General features: G+C 44.2%; 1 protein-coding gene across 22 annotated transcripts in view; it reads left to right on the top strand.

Moving 5' to 3' along the window:
* The window catches only part of RALGAPA2 (Ral GTPase activating protein catalytic subunit alpha 2), a 279,853-nt gene that overhangs the window by 124,292 nt on the left and 130,720 nt on the right, over nucleotides 1–24,841 (top strand). For all 22 annotated transcript variants that reach the window (XM_025264159.3, XM_025264145.3, XM_025264151.3 and 19 more), the window contains 3 exons: nucleotides 3,455–3,648; nucleotides 4,743–4,841; nucleotides 5,073–5,228. In XM_025264159.3, the coding sequence (XP_025119944.3) occupies nucleotides 3,455–3,648; nucleotides 4,743–4,841; nucleotides 5,073–5,228 (449 nt within the window). The remainder of the gene's footprint in view (nucleotides 1–3,454; nucleotides 3,649–4,742; nucleotides 4,842–5,072; nucleotides 5,229–24,841) is intronic.

Raw genomic sequence — 24,841 nt, forward strand, 5'->3', positions numbered from 1 at the left:
TAAGGCTCGTTGAAGCTTCACCAGATCAACAGATGCTTGATACCGCACTCATTTGACAGACTAAACATCAGGAGGATGAGCCTGAGGTTTTGTAAAAGTCAATCTGAGAGTCCAGAAGGTCCACAATTTGGCTTTTGCTGTCTATACAGTGTGTGGGATTCCAGCATGGACTATATGTGTCTCTTCACTTCAATTCAGTTCAGTTGCTCAGTTGTGTCCGACTCTTTGCGACCCCATGAACCGCAGCACACCAGGCCTCCCTGTCCATCACCAACTCCCGGAGTCCACCCAAACCCATGTCCATCGAGTCGGTGATGCCATCCAACCATCTCATCCTTTGTCATCCCCTTCTCCTCCTGGCCTCAATCTTTCCCAGCATCAGGGTCTTTTCAAATGTCAGCTCTTCGTATCAGGTGGCCAAAGTTTTGGAGTTTCAGCTTCAACATCAGTCCTTCCAATGAACACCCAGGACTGATCTCCTTTAGGATGGACTGGTTGGATCTCCTTGCAGTCCAAGGGACTCTTCAAGAGTCTTCTCCAACACCACAGTTCAAAAGCATCAATTCTTCAGCGCTCAGCTTTCTTTATAGTCCAACTCTCACATCCATACATGACCACTGGAAAAACCATAGCCTTGACTAGACAGACCTTTGTTGGCAAAGTAATGTCTCTTCTTTTGAATATGCTATCTAGGTTGGTCATAACTTTCCTTCCAAGGAGTAAGCGTCTTTTGATTTCATGGCTGCAGTCACCATCTGCAATGATTTTGGAGCCCCCCAAAATAAAGTCAGCCACTGTTTCCACTGTTTCCCCATCTATTTGCCATGAAGTGATGGGACCGGATGCCATGATCTTAGTTTTCCGAATGTTGAGCTGTAAGCCAACTTTTTCACTGTCCTCTTTCACTTTCATCAAGAGGCCCTTTACTTCTTCACTTTCTGCCATAAGGGTGGTGTCATCTGCATATCTGAGGTTATTGATATTTCTCATGGCAATCTTGATTCCAGCTTGTGCTTCCTCCAGCCCACCATTTCTCATGATGTACTCTGCATATAAGTTAAATAAGCAGGGTGACAATATACAGCCTTGACGTACTCCTTTTCCTAGTTGGAATCAGTCTGTTCCATGTCTACTTCTAACTGTTGCTTCCTGACTTGCATACAGGTTTTTCAAGAGGCAGGTCAGGTGGTCTGGTATTCCCATCTCTTTCAGAATTTTCCACAGTTTATTGTGATCCACACAGTCAAAGGCTTTGGCATAGTCAATAAAGCAGAAATAGATGTTTTTCTGGAACTCTCTTGCTTTTTTGATGATCCAGTGGAAGTTGGCAATTTCATCTCTGGTTCCTCTGCCTTTTCTAAAACCAGCTTGAAGATCTGGAAGTTCACAGTTCATGTATTGCTGAAGCCTGGCTTGGAGTATTTTAAGCATTACTTTACTAGTGTGTGAGATGAATGCAATTGTGCGGTAGTTTGAGCATTCTTTGGCATTGCCTTTCTTAGGGATTGGAATGAAAACTGACCTTTTCCAGTCCTGTGGCCACTGCTGAGTTTTCCAAATTTGCTGACATATTGAGTACAGCACTTTCACAGCGTTATCTTTCAGGATTTGAAATAGCTGGAATAACTGGAATTCCATCACCTCCACTAGCTTTGTTCATAGTGATGCTTCCTAAGGCCCACTTGACTTCACATTCCAGGATATCTGAGTATATTTATGATAGTGATGTGGGAAATACTGGTGTGTTTTGCTCTAAGAAGAAACAGTGCTCCTGGTTTTGGGAAGGCCTTTCCATGACACCCATACCATCCTTATGAAATCTTCTGCTTCAAGGTCTTGTGCTCTTTGCATAATAAACATAATAAGCTGTTAACGGTTCTCTCAGGCACAGTTCAGGAAGCATCTAGAGCCAGCCATGGATTTGCCTGGGCCTTCCTCCCCTTGAATTCCTCGAATCCGTAGACTGTGCTTCCGTTTCTGTGGTTAGACCTGAAAAACCCCAACAGCACATGCACCTGGAATGATGCTCTATGGTGGTGGATGTTTGTTAGTATCTTTTTTTAAATCAGCTTCTATACATGTACTACAAAGCAATAGAAAAAGCAAAGAGCACTCTTTAAAAACATTAATAAAATAGGCAAATAGGCAAGATTGATCGAGGAAGAAATGCTGGGAGTGAAAAAGGGAACAAAAGCAGTAAAAACAACATAAAAATTAAAAACAATTTAATCGGTTAATTCTAATAGATTTATAAAAGTAGAGGACAATTCCTAGCTTTACTGAAGCTTCAAATAAAAGAGAAGCTGTCTTTTTCAACCTGTTCCAGATATGTTGAAGCTCTCCAGAGTCAATAATTTTTCACACAAATGTTTCAGTTATCAGAATTATTTTTGAATCTACGATTATAAAGGGAACTGTAGGAAAATAAGCAAAGCTTTTCCAACACAGAATTCTATACCCAGCCAAGCTATGAATTTACCAGTCAGGGAACCAAGACTTTCAGACATATGAGGACACACTCCTTTCTCAGGCATTTAGGAACATGCAGTCCACTTAAAGGAGAAGAAATATCACATACCATTTTGTGATTCTTGTCTTACAGATGAGAAGGGTAAATATATGTTCACACAAAAGCCTGTACACATTTGTAGCTTTAGGTCTAATTAAACCAAAACCAGAAACTATCCAGTGTCCTTCATCAAGTGAATGGATAAACTGTGACACGTATGGATACACAACCCTATGCATGAATCTCTCAAATAAATGCCTCATGCTAAGTGAAAGAAACCAGATGGAAAGGTTACTTACTAAAGGACTCCATTTATCTGACATTCTGGAAAAGGCAATGCTGTAAGGATAAGAAATGGCAGTGGTTGTCTGGAACAGAGGTTCGGGGAGGGAACCAACTGCATAGGGGCCCTGGTGGAATGAAGAGGAAGTTTCATGTCAGTTATGGAGGTGGTGTATGTGACAGCTACATGATCATGCACATTTCTTACAGCTCCTTGAATCCAAGAAGGATAAAACTTGTTATAAGCAAATTATACATCCCACACACTTGAGTTAACAGTGACAGACACCACAGATGTCACTCCCGCCTCGAGGCAGTCCTGGCCACTATTTCTCATGACCCTGCTCCCGCCGCATCCTACGCAAGTTCTCCTTCCTCTCCAGTGCTTATGAAGACCTTCTCAGGGTCTCCAGGAACTGTCTCGTCATCTCTGGGTTGTCACCCTTTTAGTTGGAAGAATCAGAGTCATCTGACATTTCCTCATCAATCTCACTTTCCTGTCCTTCCAAGTTGTCAGCCATTTCACACCTCATCTCAATTCTTTTATTCCAAATTGTTTTACTCTGAATTTGCATACATGTTCAAGCATAGGTCATTTGCATTAAAGATAAAAGACTGTAACAATGAAAGAAAAATTGTGTTAACACATGTTTTACCTCACAGACAGCAGCGAATGCCTTGCTGACGACTGCAGTATAATTGCTGGGGGGACGCTCACTGGTTGGCACCCAGACTCAGTCGCTGTGTTGTGGCGAAGAATCTTGGGGATCCTTGGAGATGTGAATAATATCCAGTCACCCAAAATCCATGCCAGGGTGTTTGGCTATCTCTATGAACTCTGGTACAAGCTAGCAAAGGTACGTCCTGCTACTGTTACCTTTCATTCTAGTATTGTAACATTGATTTGTCACTTAACCTAAAAACTGTGTTGCATGTAACTTTTGAACACATTCTGGACCAAGAGTTTAGATACTGAGACAAAGTACGTTTGGTGATCAAAAAATAAAAAATACTTATAGTTTGGTCATTTTATATATGTCTAAAAGTTATTTAATGCATAAATAAACTATTACTATAGGATATCAAAGAATGGGATATTATACAATAGTTGTAGTTACTCTCTTTATAAAAGCAGTACTGGTCTTATTGTACAGAATTTGAATGTAGAGAAATGCTAAGAAATTTAACCTCACCGTCCACATGGAAAGCCATTATTAGTATATAATCTTATTTCTGAGGATAATTTTTGTAACAGTACAATCTCTTGTCCTTTGTTTGTAAAAGAATACATACAATTTTCATTCTAGGGTTGGTTTTTGTTTACAATATACGTTTTCCCCATGTTAGTACTTTTTTCAAAAATGTGATTTGTGTTTATAGAGTATAACTCATGAAACCATTCCTTATCACTTGAAGTTCACAATGACCTCTGCAAACATTAAGATTGAAGGAATAACAGTGCCCTATGCTAAGTCACTTCAGTCGTGTCCGACTCTGTGTGACCCCAGAGACGGCAGCCCACCAGGCTTCCCCGTCCCTGGGATTCTCCAGGCAAGAACACTGGAGTGGGTTGCCATTTCCTTCTCCAATGCATGAAAGTGAAAAGAGAAAGCGAAGTCGCTTAGTTGTGTCCGACTCTTAGCGACCCCATGGACTGCAGCCTACCAGGCTCCTCTGTCCATGGGATTTTCCAGGCAAGAGTACTGGAGTGGGGTGCCATTGCCTTCTCCGAACAATGCCCTAGTTTTGCATTAGATCTAAAGCCAGCACACAATTCAAAAAGACAGTAGATCTCATGATAAAAGAAATACTTGTAAATGCTGTAGCTTTTCACTCAACTTACAGAAATTTAATTGACAGCAGCTGTTTGACCATGGAGCATGATATTGACGTGTCATTGGGATAAACCGTGTATTATCTTGCCTAAAATTCTCCTCGTTTTGAATCATAGATACGGGATAACCTGGCAATAAGCCTGGATAACCAGTCTTCTCCATCTCCTCCTGCCTTGATCCCACCGCTCAGAATGTTTGCATCATGGCTATTTAAGGCAAGTGAATATGTGTTTATTCCTTTATTGTAATTTCCCCTTCCTTTCTGAAATTGAGTTTAAAAAATGTAATTGCCCAAGACTGCATGTTTTGAAGACAGGCTGGGTCTTACTCAAGCCAGCACTTCCCACATCTCTATAAACAACTTTGTGGACAATGGAGCAGTAAATGAAAGGACAAAATGCATCTGCATCTGGGGTTGATTAAATCTCTGAACGTCTCCTTGGCAGGCGACGACGCTGCCTGACGATTATAAGGAAGGCAAACTGCAAGCCTATAAGCTGATCTGCTCCATGATGACCCGGCGCCAGGACGTCCTGCCCAACTCAGATTTCCTGGTGCATTTTTACCTCGTCATGCACCTGGGACTGACCAGCGAGGACCAGGTATCTGTGAGGCCTCCATTGTACGTGTTGTGTTTTTGCAGGTGAAATTGGGGTTTGTCAAAGTACCCCTGAAGGTTGAAATTCTCTGTAGTTTCGAGTCTTTCACATGCAGCAGCACCAGTGACCTTTCAGGAATGAGTCCGACGTGTCTCATCCAGGCTGCTGCTTCTCCCCACTGACTCTATATTTCACCAGCCGAATTTGAACTCTGTGGCCTGTCCACTTCTGTGTGATCTAATCTCTGCCTGTTGTCAGCCTCAGAAATACTCATCTCACTCATCTTTTTGCTGGGGTTCTACATTAGATATTGTTATGAAGAAGATGACTTTGGCCATTTAAAAATGTTTGAAATGTTAGGATGTTCTCGAGAATGACCTCACCTTAAATTATGGTTTCTGACATCTCTTGAAGGGGAAGTAATTCCTCTTAAAGAAATGTGATTGGTGGTTAAGTTGAAACAGAAGGGCCAAAGGAGCCACCAGTCACCAGGCTGTAGCCTCTGGCCTTCCTCCTTTTAGAAGCCCCCTGCTTGTGGGCTGATGACAGGGAAGGGGGTGGGACCACTGACTGTCCACCTACTATCTGAATATCAAGCAAGCAGGTGACGTGATTGATGTGTGAAGCTTGAGATTGTCCTGGACTTTACTTAGAGGATGGGTTTAGAAATGTGATAGTGCTAAGACAGAGTAGGACATTGGGCCTGGCGATTAATGAGGAAGTGATTAAACAAATAATAGCTTTGTTTTTTTTTTAATGGCAAGAACTAAGATGGTAGCATTGGAGGTGGCAAAAAGGAAAGGGAAGAGTTTAAGAAATGTGAAGGCATTTAATTTTAGCACCAGGTCCTCTTGACTGATAGCTTGACTGGGCTTCCCTGATGGCTCAGTTGATAAAGAATCTGCCTGCAATGCAGGAGACCCCAGTTCAAGTCCTGGGTCAGGAAGATCTGCTGGAGAAGGGATAGGCTACCCACTCCAGTATTCTGGCCTAGAGAATTCCATGGACTGTATAGTCCATGGGGTTGCAAACAGTCAGACATGACTGAGCGACTTGTACTTCACTTCCTCTTAACTGATTATAGGTTTGGGAATGTTTCAGGATTTACCCTTTAAATTGATAATACTTACCAGTGAACTAGAGTCATTTGTGAACTACCGAGTAGCCATCCTTTCTGTCTTTATGTGATGTTTTGAATATATGATGCAGACACACAAACCTTTTGATACATGAAGAGGTCCTTCTCCAAATTTGCCAGCCTTGCCTTGGGCCCTGTTTAAAGCCCTTGTGAAACATTCCCTGCTAAATTCTTCGAGCTTTAGTCACTAAGCTTCTCCCCCAAAGTAGTAAATAGCTATACTGTCCTACTGTGTTGTCTCTGTCATATTCACTACATTTCCAGCAACATGCACTGGACATCTATAGAGCAGGTTGGACTTAGGTGCATGTAGAAATAGGGATGTGTAAGTAGACTTGTTTGTACTCCTTGCTCAGATATGTTGCAGCCATCATTGCGGATGAAAGCATGTTTTATAGAATGATGCAACTCAGGGCATGTGGAAGATTAAGGGTAAAAATAGGAAAGAAAATTAACTCACAGATATTAATGAGATCCCTCAGTGACAGAACCAAGAGAGGAAGGTGCAGTTAACAACCCTGTACCTTAAAGCCGTATTTTGCTAAGCTTTGCAGGAAAAACATCTACTTGGAAATGATAATCAGCTGTACAATCTCTGTAGAATTCTTTGTAGAATTTAACACAAATAACTTTGAAGTCAGCTGTAAACACTTAGTATTTCTAGAATGAGTTTTCCAGAAAGTCATGTAAATAGGTGTGTTTAGAATCCTTTCTATTTTAAAGCGTGTTGGAGTAAAAATGAAACAGTAAAATGAGATGAGATCTGTATATTATAACAGTTGAGAATCCCTAACATTATTTCAAAAATGGGATTTTGCAGGGTAGAAAAAAGAGTTTTCAAAGTTTATATGTAAAATTTTAACACTTTAATATATGCCTTATTTTTGGTCAAGTTTGATCTTTTGTAGTTCATTTTAAAATACATAAATCTTAAATGATGGCCCACTGCTAGTAGTAATCCCACCATCCAGACTTCTAAGAGAGAACAGGGATATCGTAAATCTCTATTTTATAATCAGCCTTTTGTTTCCACCGTTAGAAGCTCATGTTTTTATGTTTCATAGAATTGACTATTTTGCTGTAACCGTAACAATTATTGGTATATGTTTGAGAAGTGATGACTGTCTGCCAAACAGAATTACTCTAAATAAACTTTATTCCTTTGCCAGAAGTACGTTATGCAGAAGGCTTTCTAATGAAGGAAACTTTTCTCATTTAAGTAAGAAATGTCTCCGGTAATTAGTTTAACTTTTGGTCCACATGTCTAAATAGGTCATGGTGGTTGCTCCAGAACTTCTATGGCTTCTGGAAACACATGTTATATTAATTATAAAAAGCAAATAAAGCATGTACTATAAAGAATACAGTTAAATTCAATGTCTTAATTGACTAACTGTGCACCTGTGACTTGGACTTTCTGTCTTGTAAGAGTTTTCAAAGTGCTGTGCTTTTATGTAGCCTGGCACCAGACAGCTTCTTTCTTGCAGAGAGAACCTTGTAAAAAAATATTCCTTAGTTTTTAATGAAATGAGTACTAGCTAATCTTTTTTAGATTTTTAACAGGTTAGTTTTGTCTTCCAAATAAAATCCAAGGTGAATTTCTTCCTCTCACCTCTGGGTGGCACCCTTGTCTGCACGATGGTGGTTCACCAGCCAAACAGAGCCTTGGAAGTTTCCTGGGAGACCCAGTTCCCTGGGGAGCTTGATGCTATGGCCTGGCCCAAGTTACAGATGCTTTCCCATATCGGAGAGTAGCAAAACCATGTCAGTAGTGACAGAAAGTGTGGAATTAGAAATAAGGTCTAAAATGTTAAAAAATCTTTTTTTTTTCCCAAACTTAAGAGCACTTACAGAAATGGAAGATTTCTTTTGTTAAAAAAAATTGTAAAATACCTCTCTGATGATGTGCTGTGTTACAGCCGTATAAAATAGCAGTTTCATCTAATGTAATAGCAAATTAGTTACATAAACAAATACAGTCATTTCTGTATTCTAAAAAAGTAATCGGAATACATATACCAAACAGCCAGAATTCAAAATGTAGCACATTCCAAACCAACTGCTTTTAATACTGTTTGGACCGGTTATTCAACAGTTTCGTAGATAAAACCATGGCCTTATCGAGTGACATGTCCCACAGTAAGATGTGTGTAGTGGGAGTTTATGGTTTATTGGTGTGAAGGAGAAAATGCTTTGAAATAGCTTTATTTTTCCTTGACTATGAATTTTTTAAGAAAAAGTGTATCCTGTTGCTGATTTAGAAAATAATTAAGATGGTAAAGACTTTAAAAAACAACTATACATTATGAGTAAGATTCAGGAAGGCTCTGGGACTGCCTGGACTGGTTGTGCAGGGGGCCTTCTCGCTGGCTTCCCTCTGGCCTGCTGCTCTGGGCTGAGGTAGGTGGAGGGTCGCCATCTCCGCACCACTGCAGTGCCAGACCCAGGGCTGGGAACTCGTGATGTTGTCCATCGATTCTTCTCTGCAGTTCAGTTAGACAAATATCATGACCCACTGTATAAATAGCTAAGGCTCAAAAGATATTGAGGGCATTTGCCCAACGCCACACATAAGAAGGGCTGTGAGAGCTCTCGGGAAGCCTGGCTTATTCATCAGGGTCTGTCTCTCCCATGGATTCAACGCCGCACATGCTGGGCAAACAAACGGGCCTCGACCGCGGCCCTCCTCCTGTCTTGTTTCACCTGGGCTTTGCCCTCAGTCCTGCCTGCCACTCAGAGTCCTCCTCCCTGGGACCCCTCCTCCCATCCCCGCCTGCAGTACCCTCCCTTGCTCCCACCCGGTCCCTCACCAGCTTCTCTTCCAAAGCTGTTCCTGGTTCTGCTTCGTCTGTCCTAATACTTAAGCAGCTTTTTCACCTCAGTCTCCCCCTCTGAATATGTGGACATGAAAGGAGCTAGGGTTTGGATTTATTAAAAACAGTTCCTATTAATTTCATCATTATTTAAAACAGATGGACAGATCAATATGTGTGAAATGAAAAAGGACAGTTGAGGAAAGGAATGTTATTTTTATGTTTCTAAGAACATATATCAAAGACTGGAAAGTTTTCTTTGCTTAAAATTTAAGTAAACTATTTTTTAACAATGACTTACAGATTGAAGGTCTTAATGCAATTTGTCTGTTAAATACATCAAAGTTAAATTGGCCTTTAAATGTGGAGCTTACATCAGTGCAATTATGGTTGCAAATTTGCATATAGAAATTTTGGGAAATGAGGGTCTTTGTCATTTTCATCTATGATGTTGCATTATTGTGCATGTGTGCTCAGTCGCTCAGTCGTGTCCGACTCTTTGCAGCCCCATGGACTATAGCCCACGAGGCTCCTTTGTCTGTGGTGTTCTCCAGGCAAGAATACTAGAATGGGCCTCCATGCCCTCCTCCAGGGGATATTCCTGAGCCAGGGATCAAACCTGCATTTGCAGGCGGATTCTTTACCACTGAGCCGCCAGGGAAGTCGTGTTATCATATTTGGTAACAAACCAAAAAACACGAGGCCACTCCCAGGTGGGGAAATAGGTTTAGGAAAGTCTGCTGCAGCTCCGGGCCCTCGCTATGTGAAGTCAGGATACAGTGTAAGGGATGATAGTTAGGAGCCTGGGCTCCCAGCCTTCTGTGCTCCAGGCTTGGCGTCCCTCTGCGTAGACAAGTGATCCGACCTCCTTGCACCTTGGCCCCCTGACCTGCATATGATTGTAGCGCCGCCCTGAGGGGGCCCCTGGGAGACTTTGAGGGGGTAGACCGAGGAAGGCACTCAGTTCGAGGCCGCCACTGCACTTGGTGAGCACAGACCCTCGCGGTGACACCAAGGATACCGAGGAAGGCAGGGCAGCCCCTCGGCCAGATGAGCCCATTTTATTTTTCTGATGTGTTAGGGTATTGGGTTGTTTTTTTCCCTCACCCATATATTCTCTTACTTTGGAACATAACCATTTGACTAAAACCTGTCACTAGGCATCCTGGAATTTCAGAACGTAGTGTGGATGTGAGAGTTGGACTATAAAGAAAGCTGAGTGCCAAAGAATTGATGCTCTTGAACTGTGGTGTTGGAGAAGACTCTTGCAAGTCACTTGGACTGCAAGGAGATCCAACCAGTCAATCCTAAAGGAAATAAGTCCTGAATATTCATTGGAAGGACTGATGTTGAAGCTGAAACTCCAATACTTTGGCCACCTGATGCGAAGAACTGACTCATTAGAAAAGACCCTGGTGCTGGGAAAGATTGAAGGCAGGAGGAGAAGGGGACAACAGAGAATGAGATGGTTGGATGGCATCACCAACTCAATGGACATGCGTTTGAGTAAGCTCTAGGAGTTGTTGATGGACAGGGAGGCCTGGCATGCTGCAGTCCATGGAGTCACAAAGATTCGCACATGACTGAGCGAGTGAACTGAGAAACAACCACTTCCCTGCTGTGGGTCAGATACGAGAAATGACGTGTCCACTGACCTTTGTGACCTGGATGTTTCTCATGTGTCCTGGCTATTGGCTCCCTTTCCAGGCACTTCTCACCCCAGGCAGCATGTGCCCGCTGTGGGATCGCTGCCAGAGGGCTGGACACCCTGGCGGCCAGGTGACATCCAGCCATGTTCCAGCCCAGCAGGGGCCCCGTGTGGCTGTAGATGGCAGGTGGGGCAGCCTGCATCGCTCCGGCCCCTCCATCGCTGGCAGCCAGACCCTGCTGGGGCCACACCCCAGTGGCTGGGTGCCTGGCTGGGCAGGGTTGCCCCCTGGGTCCTCTAGCCAGTCTATGAGCCCTCTAATGCCCTGATAGAAACCCCTGTTGTCTCAGACTCAGCATAGGAAATCTTTCGTTTGTAAGAACCTGGTTCCCTCAGTGAGGTCCTGGGAGGCACCAGTGGTGTGGGATCCACGTGGCTCGGTGTTTCAGGTGCTAAAAGCACTGGAAGCATTTCCTTCTCCCCCACCTCGCCCCCTGCTAATTTGTTTTGTAGCCAAGAGTATTTAACTTGTTTTAGGAATGTTTTTGCTTTCACTCTGCTGTACATTTTAGTGCATCTTTTCCTTACCAGTGCTAAATAAAACATAGTTTTAAACATCATGCACAAAGGAATATTCTATCATGGAAGTCACAACAGTTCCTGATTTTCTTAACGGATGTTACAGCCTTCTCATGAGATACATGATGGAATAATATAATAATAAACAGTCATTTGTAAGGAGATCCCAAGGGGCCCCTCGGTGAGCATGAGGCTCAGCAGTGAGCCCTGAAAGCAAGGTGCGGGGGTGACATTTGTAAATTGGCCATACCTGCTTCTTCTAATAACCCCAGACAGCCTGTATCATGCAGCGATACGTAATGATTGCATCACCTTTTCTCAGACAAAGAACCGTTCTTCGCTGGAAATTTAGACATAACTAGAACTGTGTATGTGAGCTATACATAAATTTATAAATATATTTACAGCAAAACATCAGTGAATGTTCAGTTTTAGAAAAAGTGAAGAATTAACATGTCAGATTGGAGACCTAACTTATCTCCTATCCAAGGAAATAGTTCTAATACATCTCTAAAGTTCTTATTCTGTACAGGGAGTGATTGTTACCCAAGTTTGAATTCATGGGATTTTAACTTGGTGCCAGCAGGATAAAGTGCATATTTATAAAGTTAAAGGTCCAGCTAATGTTGGGAAGGTTAAATAATAACCTTGATGTGTGTCAGTAGAGGAACTTTAGAAGGCTATCTTAAAAGTTTTTGATATTTGCAAAACTAATACAATTATGTAAAGTTTAAAAATAAAATTAAAAAAAAATTTTTTTTTAAATTGTAGATTTGTTACAATGAGTGAAATAAGACGAATTGGAGGCCTTCTTCCTAAGGTTTTTAAGAATGGGCAAATGTATATTCCAAGACTCCAGGATTTCAGATGGCTTTAGATTATATTCAGCATTTGACTTTAATGGATGCCAAGCCTCGTACTGGGAACTCCCAGACCTGGGCTCTAGATTGAGCTCTGTCCCCCACCGACCATGGGGACCTTGCCAACCACAGGCAGTCAAGTGGATGAGGGGGCCCCAGGACTTCAGAGGCCCTTCCTTGAGCATTACTGGGTCCTCTGATTTATAATTGGGCAGTTTATTATTAGGGCCACGTCGTCCTTTCCTCAAAACAGTAAAAGCTTCAATGACCTTTTCCTGTTGAGCACTTTTCCCCACCATAGTAAAGACCAGCGTGGTTCTGAGGGTGTATCTGGTGGTACGAGACCCACAGACAATGAGTGTCTGTAACATCCATCCTCTTATGCAAAGGGCTGCCTGAGCTATGCCCACACTGCAGAGATGGAACCGTGCTGAACACCCCTAGACGTCGGCTGGTTTGGAAGCAGCTCACGGGGAATGGGCATCCGGCAGGACTTCCAAGGATGGTGGGAGGACAAGCAGGATGGGATTTCTCAGGGCATGTTGAAGGAGCAACAGCCAGGGTGGTTTTGATCTAGTGCCCGATGTGTGCATGGACATGACATGTGGACGTGGCTCCAGGCAGCACTGGAGACAGCCTTGTTCAGAGCCGAGTTCATCCCACGGATAATGGGGAGCTGAGCACAAGCGTGTTAGGAAGCTTAGGGCTCAGTGGTTGTGTGGGGTGGACCATGGCCAGGAGGGCTGATGACAAGAGGCACAGAAACAGGCGAGGGGATGAGGACCTGGTCAGGATTTATGTGTGTATACATGTATGTGTGTGTATTTATATTGTTTGTTGTTGCTGTTTTAATCACTAAATCATGTCCATCTCTTTTGCAACCCCATGGACCATAGCCTACCAGACTCCTCTGTCCATGGGATTATCCCTATAAGAATAGTGGAGTGCGTTACCATTGCCTCTCCAGGGGATCTTCCCTTCACAGGGATTGAACCTGTGTCTCTTGCATTGGCAGGCAGATTCTTTACCACTGAGCCACCAGGGGAAGCCCTGTGTATTTATATACTTGTGTGCATGTATGTTCTGTGTTTTATGTGTGGAATATCGCAGCCCAGTGGGGTGTAGGGCTGAATGCTAAGTGCCCCGAGAAGGCAGGATCTCCTGGCACTGTGTTCATTTTTTTCCTCAAAGCAAGCATTGGTTCAGGAAAGCAAGGTGATGAATTGAGAAAAAGTGGGAGCAGGGCAGGATGGGACCCCCTCCTCACCATGGACACTGCAGCACCAGGGCAGACTCAGCAGGTGTGTCAGAGGGTACACCTAGGGGTGTCCCCAAAGAATTCTCACCTGTTGGGAAGTAGAAATGTATGGGAAAGGCTTCCAGGCACATTTTCTCTCCACGTGAGAGAAGGTGTTCTCTAATCCTGTCGGAATTCAAGCAAATTGTAGATTTATTTACAGTTATTAAGCTAGAACTTCTAAAAGTCTCAGTTATTTTATGTTGCCTTAGCCCATTTTGTTACTGTTTGTTTTTGGAAAGTAATTAGATGCTTACAAGCAAACTTCTACTTTCCTAAAAATATAATTCCCATTAGTTTGAATTTACATTAGTCAAATTGAGTGGTATTTTACTGGAAAAAGGGTTTGCTGTAGCAATAAACAAAACTTTCAAGTTGTAGGTTTGACGGAAGAGTAAATATTTACAAGGATAGTTGGTGTGTGTCCGTCGTCTCCTGACGTGTATCCTTAAGTTAATAATAATTCCTACTGTGTGCTTGTTGTCCAGACCCCAAATGATGAAATGTCTGTATCACAGAGTCAGTCTTGTATTAGGTAGCATCCACTGGTTCCTGAGTGTTTCCCATAGGGTTTCGTGAGAATGGACAAGCCATAGATTAGTCAAGTTTCATCAAAGAACATTCTGTTATAACTTGGTTCAGCTTCTCAATGGCCATGGAGACTTAAGATAGATAACTGCACCAAAACAACAGACTGCGGGGCTTTTTCCTTCTCTTTTCAGCTGTAAAAACCAGTAATTATTTTCATTAAGCTGCAGTCCAAGCCCCCTGACACCTAAGGAAAGTAGAGCTATGTGAAAAGTAGCAGATGGTGGAGGCTTCAGTGATGAGGGTAACAAGTGGGCTGCCAACTTGTTCCACGGCTTCAAAAGGTGTAAGGTTATCGCCTAGGGGGTAGTCCTGAGAGGAACGGTCCACCTGAGAAGCCAACACTACGCTTTTGTCGGACTTCCCTTCCTGAGCTGAAAATGTCAAGACTTTCAAGTACATGCTACCAGTGAAGGATACTAATTACATCTGTTTAGCCATCAGGGTCTAATAAGCATCTGCATGACATACATTAAATAAAAATGCAATATAGCAACTCAATATATGTGGAAAATTGAAAGCTTGTATTCCTACTGAATACGCTCACCATGCAGTGTATGAGCTGGCCTACAGTTTGCAGCAGAGAAAATGTTCTTTTACCCCGAGGCCTCTCTCTGGAAGGTCCATGGTCTCTCGAAGCCCAGGTCTGCAGAATCTTCTTTAGCAGGCTTTCAGGGGGAGTGGACACTCCCATCAATGTGTCAATTGATAGATTATCAAAGGAATCACAGGAGAGCTCCCTGAACCCACGTACATCCTGGGGAGGAGCAGGTGACTGTGGCCTCTGAGCTGGACCTTCTGGTTGAGCTTTTGGCTTTGTCAGTTTCAGAGCAGGCATTGACCTTCTTCAGTGGCAAGTTCACCCCCTTTAGACGGGAGAACAGGGATTCCTGGGCCGTGGGGGGCGCTCCAGGGATGTTGGGCGTGTCTGGAGACGTTCTGGTTGTCACAGTGGGGAGTGGGGCATGCTGGCATCTAGTGAGTAGAGGCCAGGCATGTCACACTCTACAGTTCCTAGGACTCCAGCAAAGACTACAACCCGGAGAGTCAGCAAAGAGAAGCTGTGCAGGGACGCCAGGGCAGGGGAAGGGCCAGGCCCTGTGAATTAACCCATGCATTTTGGCAGCCATCAGAGGATGAAAGGAAGCTCCCAGCTTAACCAAGAACAGGAAAACACGTGAAGGTTTAACCAGGGAGATTGAAGCAGGGGAGGCAGGTGTTTTAGGTGAACTGCATGGAAATTGCCAACATGGGACTGGTTTTCCAAAAAAAGAGGAGGGAGGTACAGTTCCTATGGTTCAGCTTGTAAAGTAAGGGCTTCCCTGGTGGCTCAGTGGTAAAGAATCTGCCTGCCAACAGTTTAATCCTTGGTCCAGGAAGATCCCACCTGCCTTGGAGCAACTATGCCTGTGTGCCACAGCTCCTGAACCTGTGCTCCAGAGCCTGGGAGCCCCAAGTACTGAAGCCTGTGCACCTAGAGCCCACGCTCTGCAATAAGAGAAGCCATCACAATGAGAAGCCCTTGTACCACAACCAGAGAGTAGCCCACACAGCCACAAAGACCCAGCACAGCCAATAAATGGAAAAAAAAAAAAAATCAATTGAAGAAGTAGCACGTGAAGTGAACTGATTGATTCAGAATCAACATGAAAAATATCCGAGATGTATCTTGTCTGGAGCCCAATCTGTCTGTGAGGATGCAGCTGTAGGTGTGAGTGCAGCGGGGAGGGGCTCGGGGGGGCTCTGTTCCCCCATGCAGGCCACCAGGGGAGCTGACAGGGAGAAGGTGAGCAGAGCACAGCCTGTGTGGTGACAGGTCAGCCCATGGGCACAGATGGTGGCTTTCATCAGAGGTCCAGAGCCCTGTCTGGTGAGAGATCAGGCTGGGGGACTTCCCAGCCCAGTGTCCGGTTCACACCAGTGTCTGGTTCACACCAGTGTCCAGTTCACACCGGCACGTGACCAATTTGGGATGTGCAGCCTCTCACACTCTGGGGTATCTGTCCTAGGCCACCTGGCCTGGCCCCCACACAGGGAGACTAAGGAAAGGGGCATCCACTGTGGGGCTTGAGCCCTGACCTTGCATGTGGATGACCACATGGGCTTGTCTGGCTTCAGGTTCTTGTCCCAAGAAGTAGGGTCCTAGCGGCTGTCTTGGGGGCCTTGGAAAGGTGAGCACAGTGAAACCCCAGTGCCAGATAGCAGAAGGGATTCCCTGTGACCAGAATATCGCCTGTTGACCTATGAGATCCTCTTTAACCATTTAGAACTCGATGAAGATTGTTGGGAAAATTCATGTTTCCTTTAGGCAGAGAAGAAATGAGATGGCTTCTCCCGTTTCAAGTCCTAAACAGTTACTTGGGGGAGGAGGCTGCTTCAACTACATTTGGAAGGGACGGATTTTTTTTTTAATATAAGAGATTTTTAAATCATGATTATGAGTTATGGTCCATCAAGATTGGCCTTGGATACAGGGAAACAACGTCAAGAAGAGCATTGAAAATGGAAGTTTTGTTTCTGGGAGGAAGTGCTCTCCTTGTGGGGATTAATCTCTTTTTGTGCATTGATTTCTTTTTAACGTGTAACAATAAGTGGCAGGGTGGTAATTGCAGATTGTTCAGCTATTAATGCTATTTACTGGAACACAGTTCAGAGAGAACATTGTTTTCTAAAGAAAGAATAAACAACAGTTTTCTTTTGTTCTTCCTTGGAAAAATATCCTTTGATAGGTATTTGTGGGCATGAGAGATGTTAGCAAAAGAGAACCTTTTAGTAATAAGATGTTAAAATAAAATAAAATACCTTTTTTTTTTTAAACTCTTGGGTGAGCATGTGCAGGATGGTGCTTCTGTGAAGACCCATCACCTGTTGCTTCCTTCCCTGGGTCCCCCTGGAGGGCTGGCTGGTCCCCAGTGGGTCCCTACGCTCTGGGCCTCACTCTCAACTGTATGGAGCTGCCCCCTGCCCCTTAGAGGTCACTGCTTAGAGGAGGTTCCCTCCTGTGATTGCACCTTCATGGGCATCAGGGCTGCATGTCTAGTGTATACATTCCGGAAGCACATTTTTAAGTCACGGCAGCCACTTGTTGACTTCACTTGAAAGTATAGCTTTAAAAATATATTTGCATTCTTAAGCAGAGTGATCAAGGTGAAAGAATACTTTGCCCTTGAAAGCTAAATGTTGCCCTCAGCGTGGTGTCATACATTCGAGGCTGTCTGCTCACAGATGTCCAGGGGGTCCCCGTTGACCCCAAGGTCACAGTTTCTCTTCTGATGCTTGGATTTGTGTCCACACCTTGGTCTCTTTCTGGCCTTGATTGACCTCTTACTCCCTGTGTATAAAATGGAAAGGTCAAATGATGACCTTTCAGATCTTCCTTCTCTAAGGTTTTCTGGTCCCAAGGAACACTAAATACACTGTCACGCAGACTTAGTGAATCTTCCCCGCAATGGATTTCGGTACTTCTTTCTGAGAGAACAGGCGTGTGTGTTGGAGCCTAATCTGGGTCTTTGCGTGAGGGTGAGGAACTGTTCTGCTTGGCATCAGTAGTGATGACAATTATACCTGCCCTGCACATTGGCCATGGCCTTGGGCGGCACCTGAGTGTGTTCAGCTTACGGTTTTCTCTAAGAATTTCTTTTCAGTATCATGTTCAGTTCAGTCACTCAGTTGTGTCCGACTCTTTGTGACCCCATGGACTGCAGCACTCCAGGCCTCCCTGTCCATCAACAACTCCCAGAGTTGACTCAAACTCATGTCCATTGAGTCAGTGATGCCATCCAACCATCTCATCCTCTGTCGTTCCTTTCTCCTCCCGCCTTCAATCTTTCCCAGCATCAGGGTCTTTTCCAGTGAGTCAGTTCTTTTCATCAGGTGACCAAAGTATTGGAGTTTCAGCTTCAGCATCAGTCCTTACAATGAATATTCAGACTAATTTCCTTTAGGATGGACTGGGTGGACTGGTTCACTGTCATGAGGAGCGTCTGTTTCTAGCTGAGGTATTGCTGAGACGGGACAAACAGTGAACCTACAGGCAGTGTGGCTGGCTGTCTAGTGCCTACATGTGTGCGCGGCTCACTCCCTGGGGCTTCCCTGGCATCTTCAGGCAGTAAAGGAGATCCGCCTTCCAATGCAGGAGATACAGGTTCCATCCCTGAGTTGGGATGATCCTCTGGAGAAGGAAATGGCAACCCACTCCAGGATTCCTGCCTACGAAATCCCATAGACAGAGGAGCCCAGTGGGCTACAGGCCGTGGGGTCACAAAAGAGTCAGACATGACTGAGCAGCTAAACAATGTGGTTCACTCACGGGGATGACTCCTACCTCAATGATTCTATAGGTTCTCACGTGATTAGGTGCCATGAGTATGTTTCATGGGGTCACAAAGAGTCAGACACAACTGAGTGACTGAACTGAACTGAACTGAACTGAGTGTGTTTCTGATCAGCCTGTTCTCAGTGAGGCTGTGACTCCCCGCTTCTGCTGCAGAACACAGTCAAAGCTATTGAGGATGGGGTGGAGGAGAGCATAGAGAGACTTGACTCAGTTTGGCCTCTTCTGCAACAAGCAAGTGGTAGCCGCAGAGAAAGCAGAATTTAGCATCCTCCAACCCACTCCCCCACCCCCTAGGCCCTGGTAGATTCTAGGGATGCACAGATGCCTTTGTGCACAGATCTGACTACCAGGGCAGTCCTCTTCCAGAACGAGGTGTCTGTGACCAGTGAGCTGAGTGCTCAATCTGTACATGCAAGACTGGCGCAGCCTCCAAGTGAAAGTGAAAGTCGCCTTAGTCATGTCCAACTCTTTGCAACTGCATAGACTCTAGCCCACCAGGCTCCTCTGTCCATGGAACCCTCCAGGTGAGGATGCTGGAGTGGGTTGTCATGCCTTCCTGACCCAGGGATCGAACCCCGGTCTCCCGCATTGCGAGCAGATTCTTTACCATCTGAGCCACTAGGGAAGCCCGACACAGCCTCCGTGCTCCCCTCCCCCCATTTACCAGCAGCAGCTCCTTGAAGCCCTCACTTGCTAAAGTCTCGTCACGAGGGGTTAATCACCGCTCCGAAGCACCTGCATCACCCTCATTAGGCCAGCCTGTTGTGCAAACTGTCATGTGGATTTGAGGCTTATCAGGGTCACGGCTAAGACGGTCCTTACAGAGGCAGACCAAGGCATCTCCAGGGCCAGGGTGCGGGGGTGGGGGCAGCTGGCAAGTCCCTTCTCTCTGTGACTCTCGACAGCGTCCTTCATCTTCTGAAGTCGTAAATGTGCCAGGACTTCCTGGTGGGTTTGCAGCCTCCCTTCTCAGCCTCGCAAGTTAGAGGTGACAGGGCACGATTCCATGAATATATTAAAAACCGCTGAGTTGTACTCTCTAAAGCGTGAATTTTTATTCTGGGTAAATTACATTTAAAGCTTTTATAGACAACAAACAGAAAAAGAGGCAGGTAAGAGGCTGGTGACGTTGTCAACTCCAGTATCAGAATTCATATAGTGTTTCTTAAAATCAGTTAACCAATCAGTCTCTCCCTTTTCCTGGAGCAATCATCCCATCTTCATCAGTTTAAAGGCGAGCTGAGTGTTTCTTCTCAGATGAGGGATTCATTGTTAAGCAATCATTAAAAAAAAAAAAACAAAACTGAGTCTCTCCTGTAGGGCTTGTGGTTTGCAGTGGCTTTCTCTGCCATCTGCCTTCTAATTCTGTCCCTGGTCCTATGCATATGGTTCAAGCAGCAATGCCTGTGACCCTTAGAAGTTTGTTTTGTGTTTGTAACTCTCTCCTTTGCTGTGTCTAACCAAAGCACTTTTCAGGGTGAGAAGTAGGAGGTGATTTTATTTCTCCAGTGGCAGAACCCAATTACTCTGTCCTGTCATATTTCTCCTGGCCTTGGTAACATAGTTACACCCGGAGAAGTCACATTTGTTCAGCACGCATAAAAATCTCTGCCTTTCCTCCAAACAGATTACACCACACTTGGCCTTTTGAGCAGAGAATGAATTGCTTGTACTGCATATTCCTTGGCCCAGATCGTGAAAGTAATTTTTAAGCTTTGTCCTCTGTGTTTATTTCCAGTGACTTTCTGTAAGGGCAGTGCTTATGACATGATCTGTTACAACTTTCTTTTTCTTAATATATATTTTTATTCATTTATTTGACTGCACTGGCCCTTAGTTGAGGCATGTAGGATCTAGTTCCCCTACGGGGGACCGAACCCCTGCATTGGGAACTCAGAGTCTTAGCCACTGGGCCACCAGAAGTCCCTGTTATGTTTTCTTTCCTTCTTTTTTTTTTTAGATTAATGAGTTTATTTTAATTGGAGGATAATTACTTTACAGTATTGTGATGGTTTTTGCCATACATCAACATAAATCGACTTACAGGCCGTAGTCATAAAGCCTTCTGATCAGCAAAAGCCCTTCCTGAACCAGTGTAGAGCCTGGTGGGGCCAGGTCGCAGTTTGTGGTGTGTAGAGGAGTAGAGACTCCGCAGCAGTAGTGAGGGGACCTTGGGATTGAACTTTGAGGGGGGCGGTTCTTCAGAAGCCAAGACTTTTCTGTCATTCAGCATATCAGCCTCACCAATAAGGTGGTCATTGATACTTAGAAATTTGTTGTCGAGGCACTTAAAGATTGTGCCTGCCTCTTTAATTGTTAAAGAAAGCTTATATTATGTCCAGGGGTAGTGTTCCAAGTAACCCTCTGCATTCACTTCTTCTGCTAATTAGTAATTCCACGGATGGGATCTGTTAACCAGATTAATGGGATAACCGGATCCCAACAGTCCACATCTTCCCAAACAGAAGAACTTTCCATAGACTATTATAGAGAAAAGGTGTCTTCTGAAAACTAGCGAGGAAATCATTCAGTGGTTTAGCATTTTCCCTCAGATGTGAAAGGAGGACTCCAGCGACTTCGCACACATGGATTCTATTTCTGAACAATTCCGTTTGGCCTCCTGGAAGGTCTGAGTGACTTTCGGGGGAATAACCGGATCTATTTGCTCCGAGAAGCGGGCGCGAGGCCGCCGAGGAAGCAGGGAGACAGATGGCCAGCTATTGTGTTACCACCATCATCTGCTGGGCCGTGAGCAAATATTAAGTGAATAATATATATGTAATTGGTGTGAAAGTACAGTTGCAACATTTCTAATTCCATGTGAAGGATGGCTGCGTCTTGAATACTTGTATTTCATCGAATGTTATATTGAAATGTTTCTGTTTACAGGGTTAATCCATTTTAAACTGCTTTATAGTGAATGTTTTCCCCCCATTTTTTGACACCACTGTGCAATATTTTGAATTGAAATGGCCTATAATAGCCCTTTTTTATTTTCCATAACAACATGAGCACTAAATTATAGCTGTGCAATTATGTAAACAATGGAAATGCTTCCAGAATGAATCCTTCCTTTTAAATTTTCATTTTGTGTAATTGTTGGAAGGTTTGGAGCCATAATAAACAAAATTATTTTACACATTTATCGTTCTAAAGGTCAATTATAAGAGAACTAAAGAAACAGCACTATGCAAAATGAATAAACCAATTTCTGTTGCTATCACCATATGTTTTTCTTATCACTTATGGTTTTTCCAGTTGCTGTGTACATAGCATTCAATTAAAGCGATTCATTTACTAGGCTGAATGTGGTTCGTGTTTATAGAACTGTGCTTTGGAGGGGAGGAAGCAACACGCCTCTGTTTGAATTACCTGATTTTTTGTAAGATCAGCGATAAGAGACAGATGCTCCTACCAGTTCCTTTCCCATAAACCCGAATCTGTGGATAAGCTGTACATCCATAATTATCGTCTTACAATCTAGTTTTCATACTCAGTGTAGCATGTGTGTGGACTTTTAACCAAAAACGAGAGGAAAATACTAGTTTGGGGGTCTGTTCTTCCTCCTACAGCTTTTCACAGATTGAATTTGATTTCCCTTGAACAAAAGCATGTGAAAGAGTTTCATGCTGGTCAGTTTTCAAGAATAAACTTCATTCCTATTTTAGAGTCCATTTTTCATTCAGCTTGTTGTTTTGCTTATTATTTTCAGTCCGTTTAAAATGTGGAAAAGAAACTAATTTTTGCTATCAGACTCACTTGATTGGGGTAAACTCTAGAACTCCTTAGAAGAGCAGGCTCTAGCAAATCTAAAAAAGAGCTTTTCCCATTTTTATTTCATCATTTGCCCTGTGAATTATATACACTTTGGCTGGTTGCTGTAACGCTTTGCTAAGGATATTATTTAAGAGCATTAATTTGTATTTTTTTTAACTTCTGGGAGAATGTAATCTAAGAGGCTTTGGGGGCCACCTTTGAAATGTTTTAAAAAGCTCTTTCTGAGCATCAGCAAAATAGTAATTCACTGAATTCTACAAAGTAAATTACAGAAAGTCAAAAATCCTTCACAGTCCTTCCCTTATGTTTTTACTCCACTTACTTCTGTGTGACCCTTTCCAGTTTACAAAGGCGTGTGTTCACATCTTTCCTGATACATTCAAGTCCAGGGGAAATCAGCCCCTGCTTGGAAGAGAAACCAGAAGTTCTCAGCACAGTGTAATCTGTCCACGACCACGTGCAGGGGGCCTTGACCCCCAGACCTGGGACACTTTTTACACTGCCAGAGTCTGACTGCAGAACAGGGCCATTTCCCACAAAGGAGGAGGCACGGAATTACCCTGAGTTGTACCCTAGGAGCTGTTGCCCCAGCTTTGCCAGCTCTGTGACTGTGATCCAGCAGGCGGCTGGATCAGGGACAGAATTCCCTCTCCACCCAGGATGCAAACCACGCTTTTAACAGGCAGAGCCTGCATCTGACTGGAACCTTTAGCAAAAATTCAGTATCCTTGGTTCCCTATAATTGTACTGATTTAAGGATTATTTCCTGTCTATGACAGAGGCTGGGGCTTCGCTTGGGTGGCCCAGTGGTAAAGAATCTGCCTGCCAATGCAGGAGTCGCAGGAGACACGGGTTTGATTCCTGGGTCGGGAATATACCTTGGAGTAGGAAATGGCAACCCACTCCACTATTTTGGCCTGGGAAATCCCATGGGCAGAGGAGGCTGGTGAGCTCCATGGGGTCTTAAAGAGTCAGACACAACTGAGCGACTGAGCATGCGCACACACACATGCATGACACAGAATACTGGTTTTCCAGAACATTCTTATTTACATGGGGAAAAAAAAGTGAGTTACTTTTAAAAAAACGACAGAGTGTTCCCTTTGGACTTGAACATGACAAAAACAACAACAACAACAACAACATGAGGGTTGTATGTGTATAATTGGTTTTTGAGAAGCACTGTCCTGTCTGGTCTCTGCAAGGGCCTGCTGACTGAGTGGAAAGTTTCAGTCTCAGGATTTCCATCTTTGCAAAGACTGCAACCATGACTGTGCTCGGGATGTGTGGAGAGGAAGGCAAGAGAGGGCTCCTCCCGGAAATGGCCGAGCACTGGGTGGACCCCACTTTTCTGGGAAGGTACAGCTGCTGTCCTTCTAGCACCCCAGTTGTTCCTGATTTCAAAAAATGTCGTCACTAAGATGTAGTCTTCAGGCTGTTCCATTTCAGTGTGGGTAAGTGGAATAAGCCAGCATATGGCCCTAAGTTGGCCAACTGGCCACACAGTCCCCCCCTTTAACCCCCACGTTAACCCCAGCCCAGCGCTGCTGTATCTGGCGGCTCCGCTTCTCCTGGGGGCCGCCTTCCGTGGGTGGCGGGCAGGCCAGGCCAGCCATCTGTCATCTTGCCCTCTCTTCCCAATCTTCTCGCTCATAGAAACAGGTTCCGTTGAAGAGCCTGGCTGCAGTCCAGGGGGTGGGGAGCCTGGGACTTGATCTTGCTGCCCGCACTTCTGCTGTCTTCAGCTCTGGTGGCAACTTAGTTTTTGGAATGCCCCATTTGCAGCTCGTTGCCCTGACATGTCTGAAACTTGTGAAGCGAAAATGGATTTCATGTATAAATTCTGGCTTTAGCTTGTTAAAGGATTTTGTTCCTAATTCCCATAAACTCATCCCAGAAAACCCTTTTTTAAAATTAAACCTCTCAATTCCAGTGGTTTAAAAAAAAAATCTGTGATTTAAGTATGTGCTAAAGATGTTAAAAATCCACAAGGATCAAGGCTGAGTTCCTCCTCTCAACAGATGGAATGAAGGCAGACCTAACCAAGTTAACATCATGGTTGTTTGCATTATTAATCTTCCCATGCATGGCATTCTGCTACCTTGCAAGCCAGGTTTGCACGAATCCTTTCGTGGCAGCAGATGTCAACAGAAGAGCACTTCCATCTGCTGCCCGAGACCTTGATGCCTGATACCCCTCGACGAGGCCCAGCGCAGAGTGTACCTCTGTGAGTAATTACAGGTGTGTGGTGAGGAGCCCAGGGCATTAATCAGAGGCTTCATTATGAAAAAGGTGTATCTTTTGTTCTGCTCCTGGAGTGAGAGTTGACCACACACTTTCTAAACTGCAGTGTCCATCTGCTCAGCTCCTAGAATGTTTGCCTTGGCTGATGTGGACACTGAAATGTATCAAAGGACGTGATTACAGCAGGTTTAAACATTAACCCTGGAGAAGCGTGGTTTGGGTTTTTCTTTCCTTTCCTCCTTCCTTCCTCCCTTTTATCTGCTTATTTATCTGTTTGATCTCTCTATTTTTCAGTATCGGAAAATGTCTGCTGAAATGCTAAAACCGTGCATTAGT

Source organism: Bubalus bubalis, chromosome 14 (assembly GCF_019923935.1).
Source record: "Bubalus bubalis isolate 160015118507 breed Murrah chromosome 14, NDDB_SH_1, whole genome shotgun sequence".
In the NCBI taxonomy this organism is placed as follows: Eukaryota; Metazoa; Chordata; class Mammalia; order Artiodactyla; family Bovidae; genus Bubalus; species Bubalus bubalis.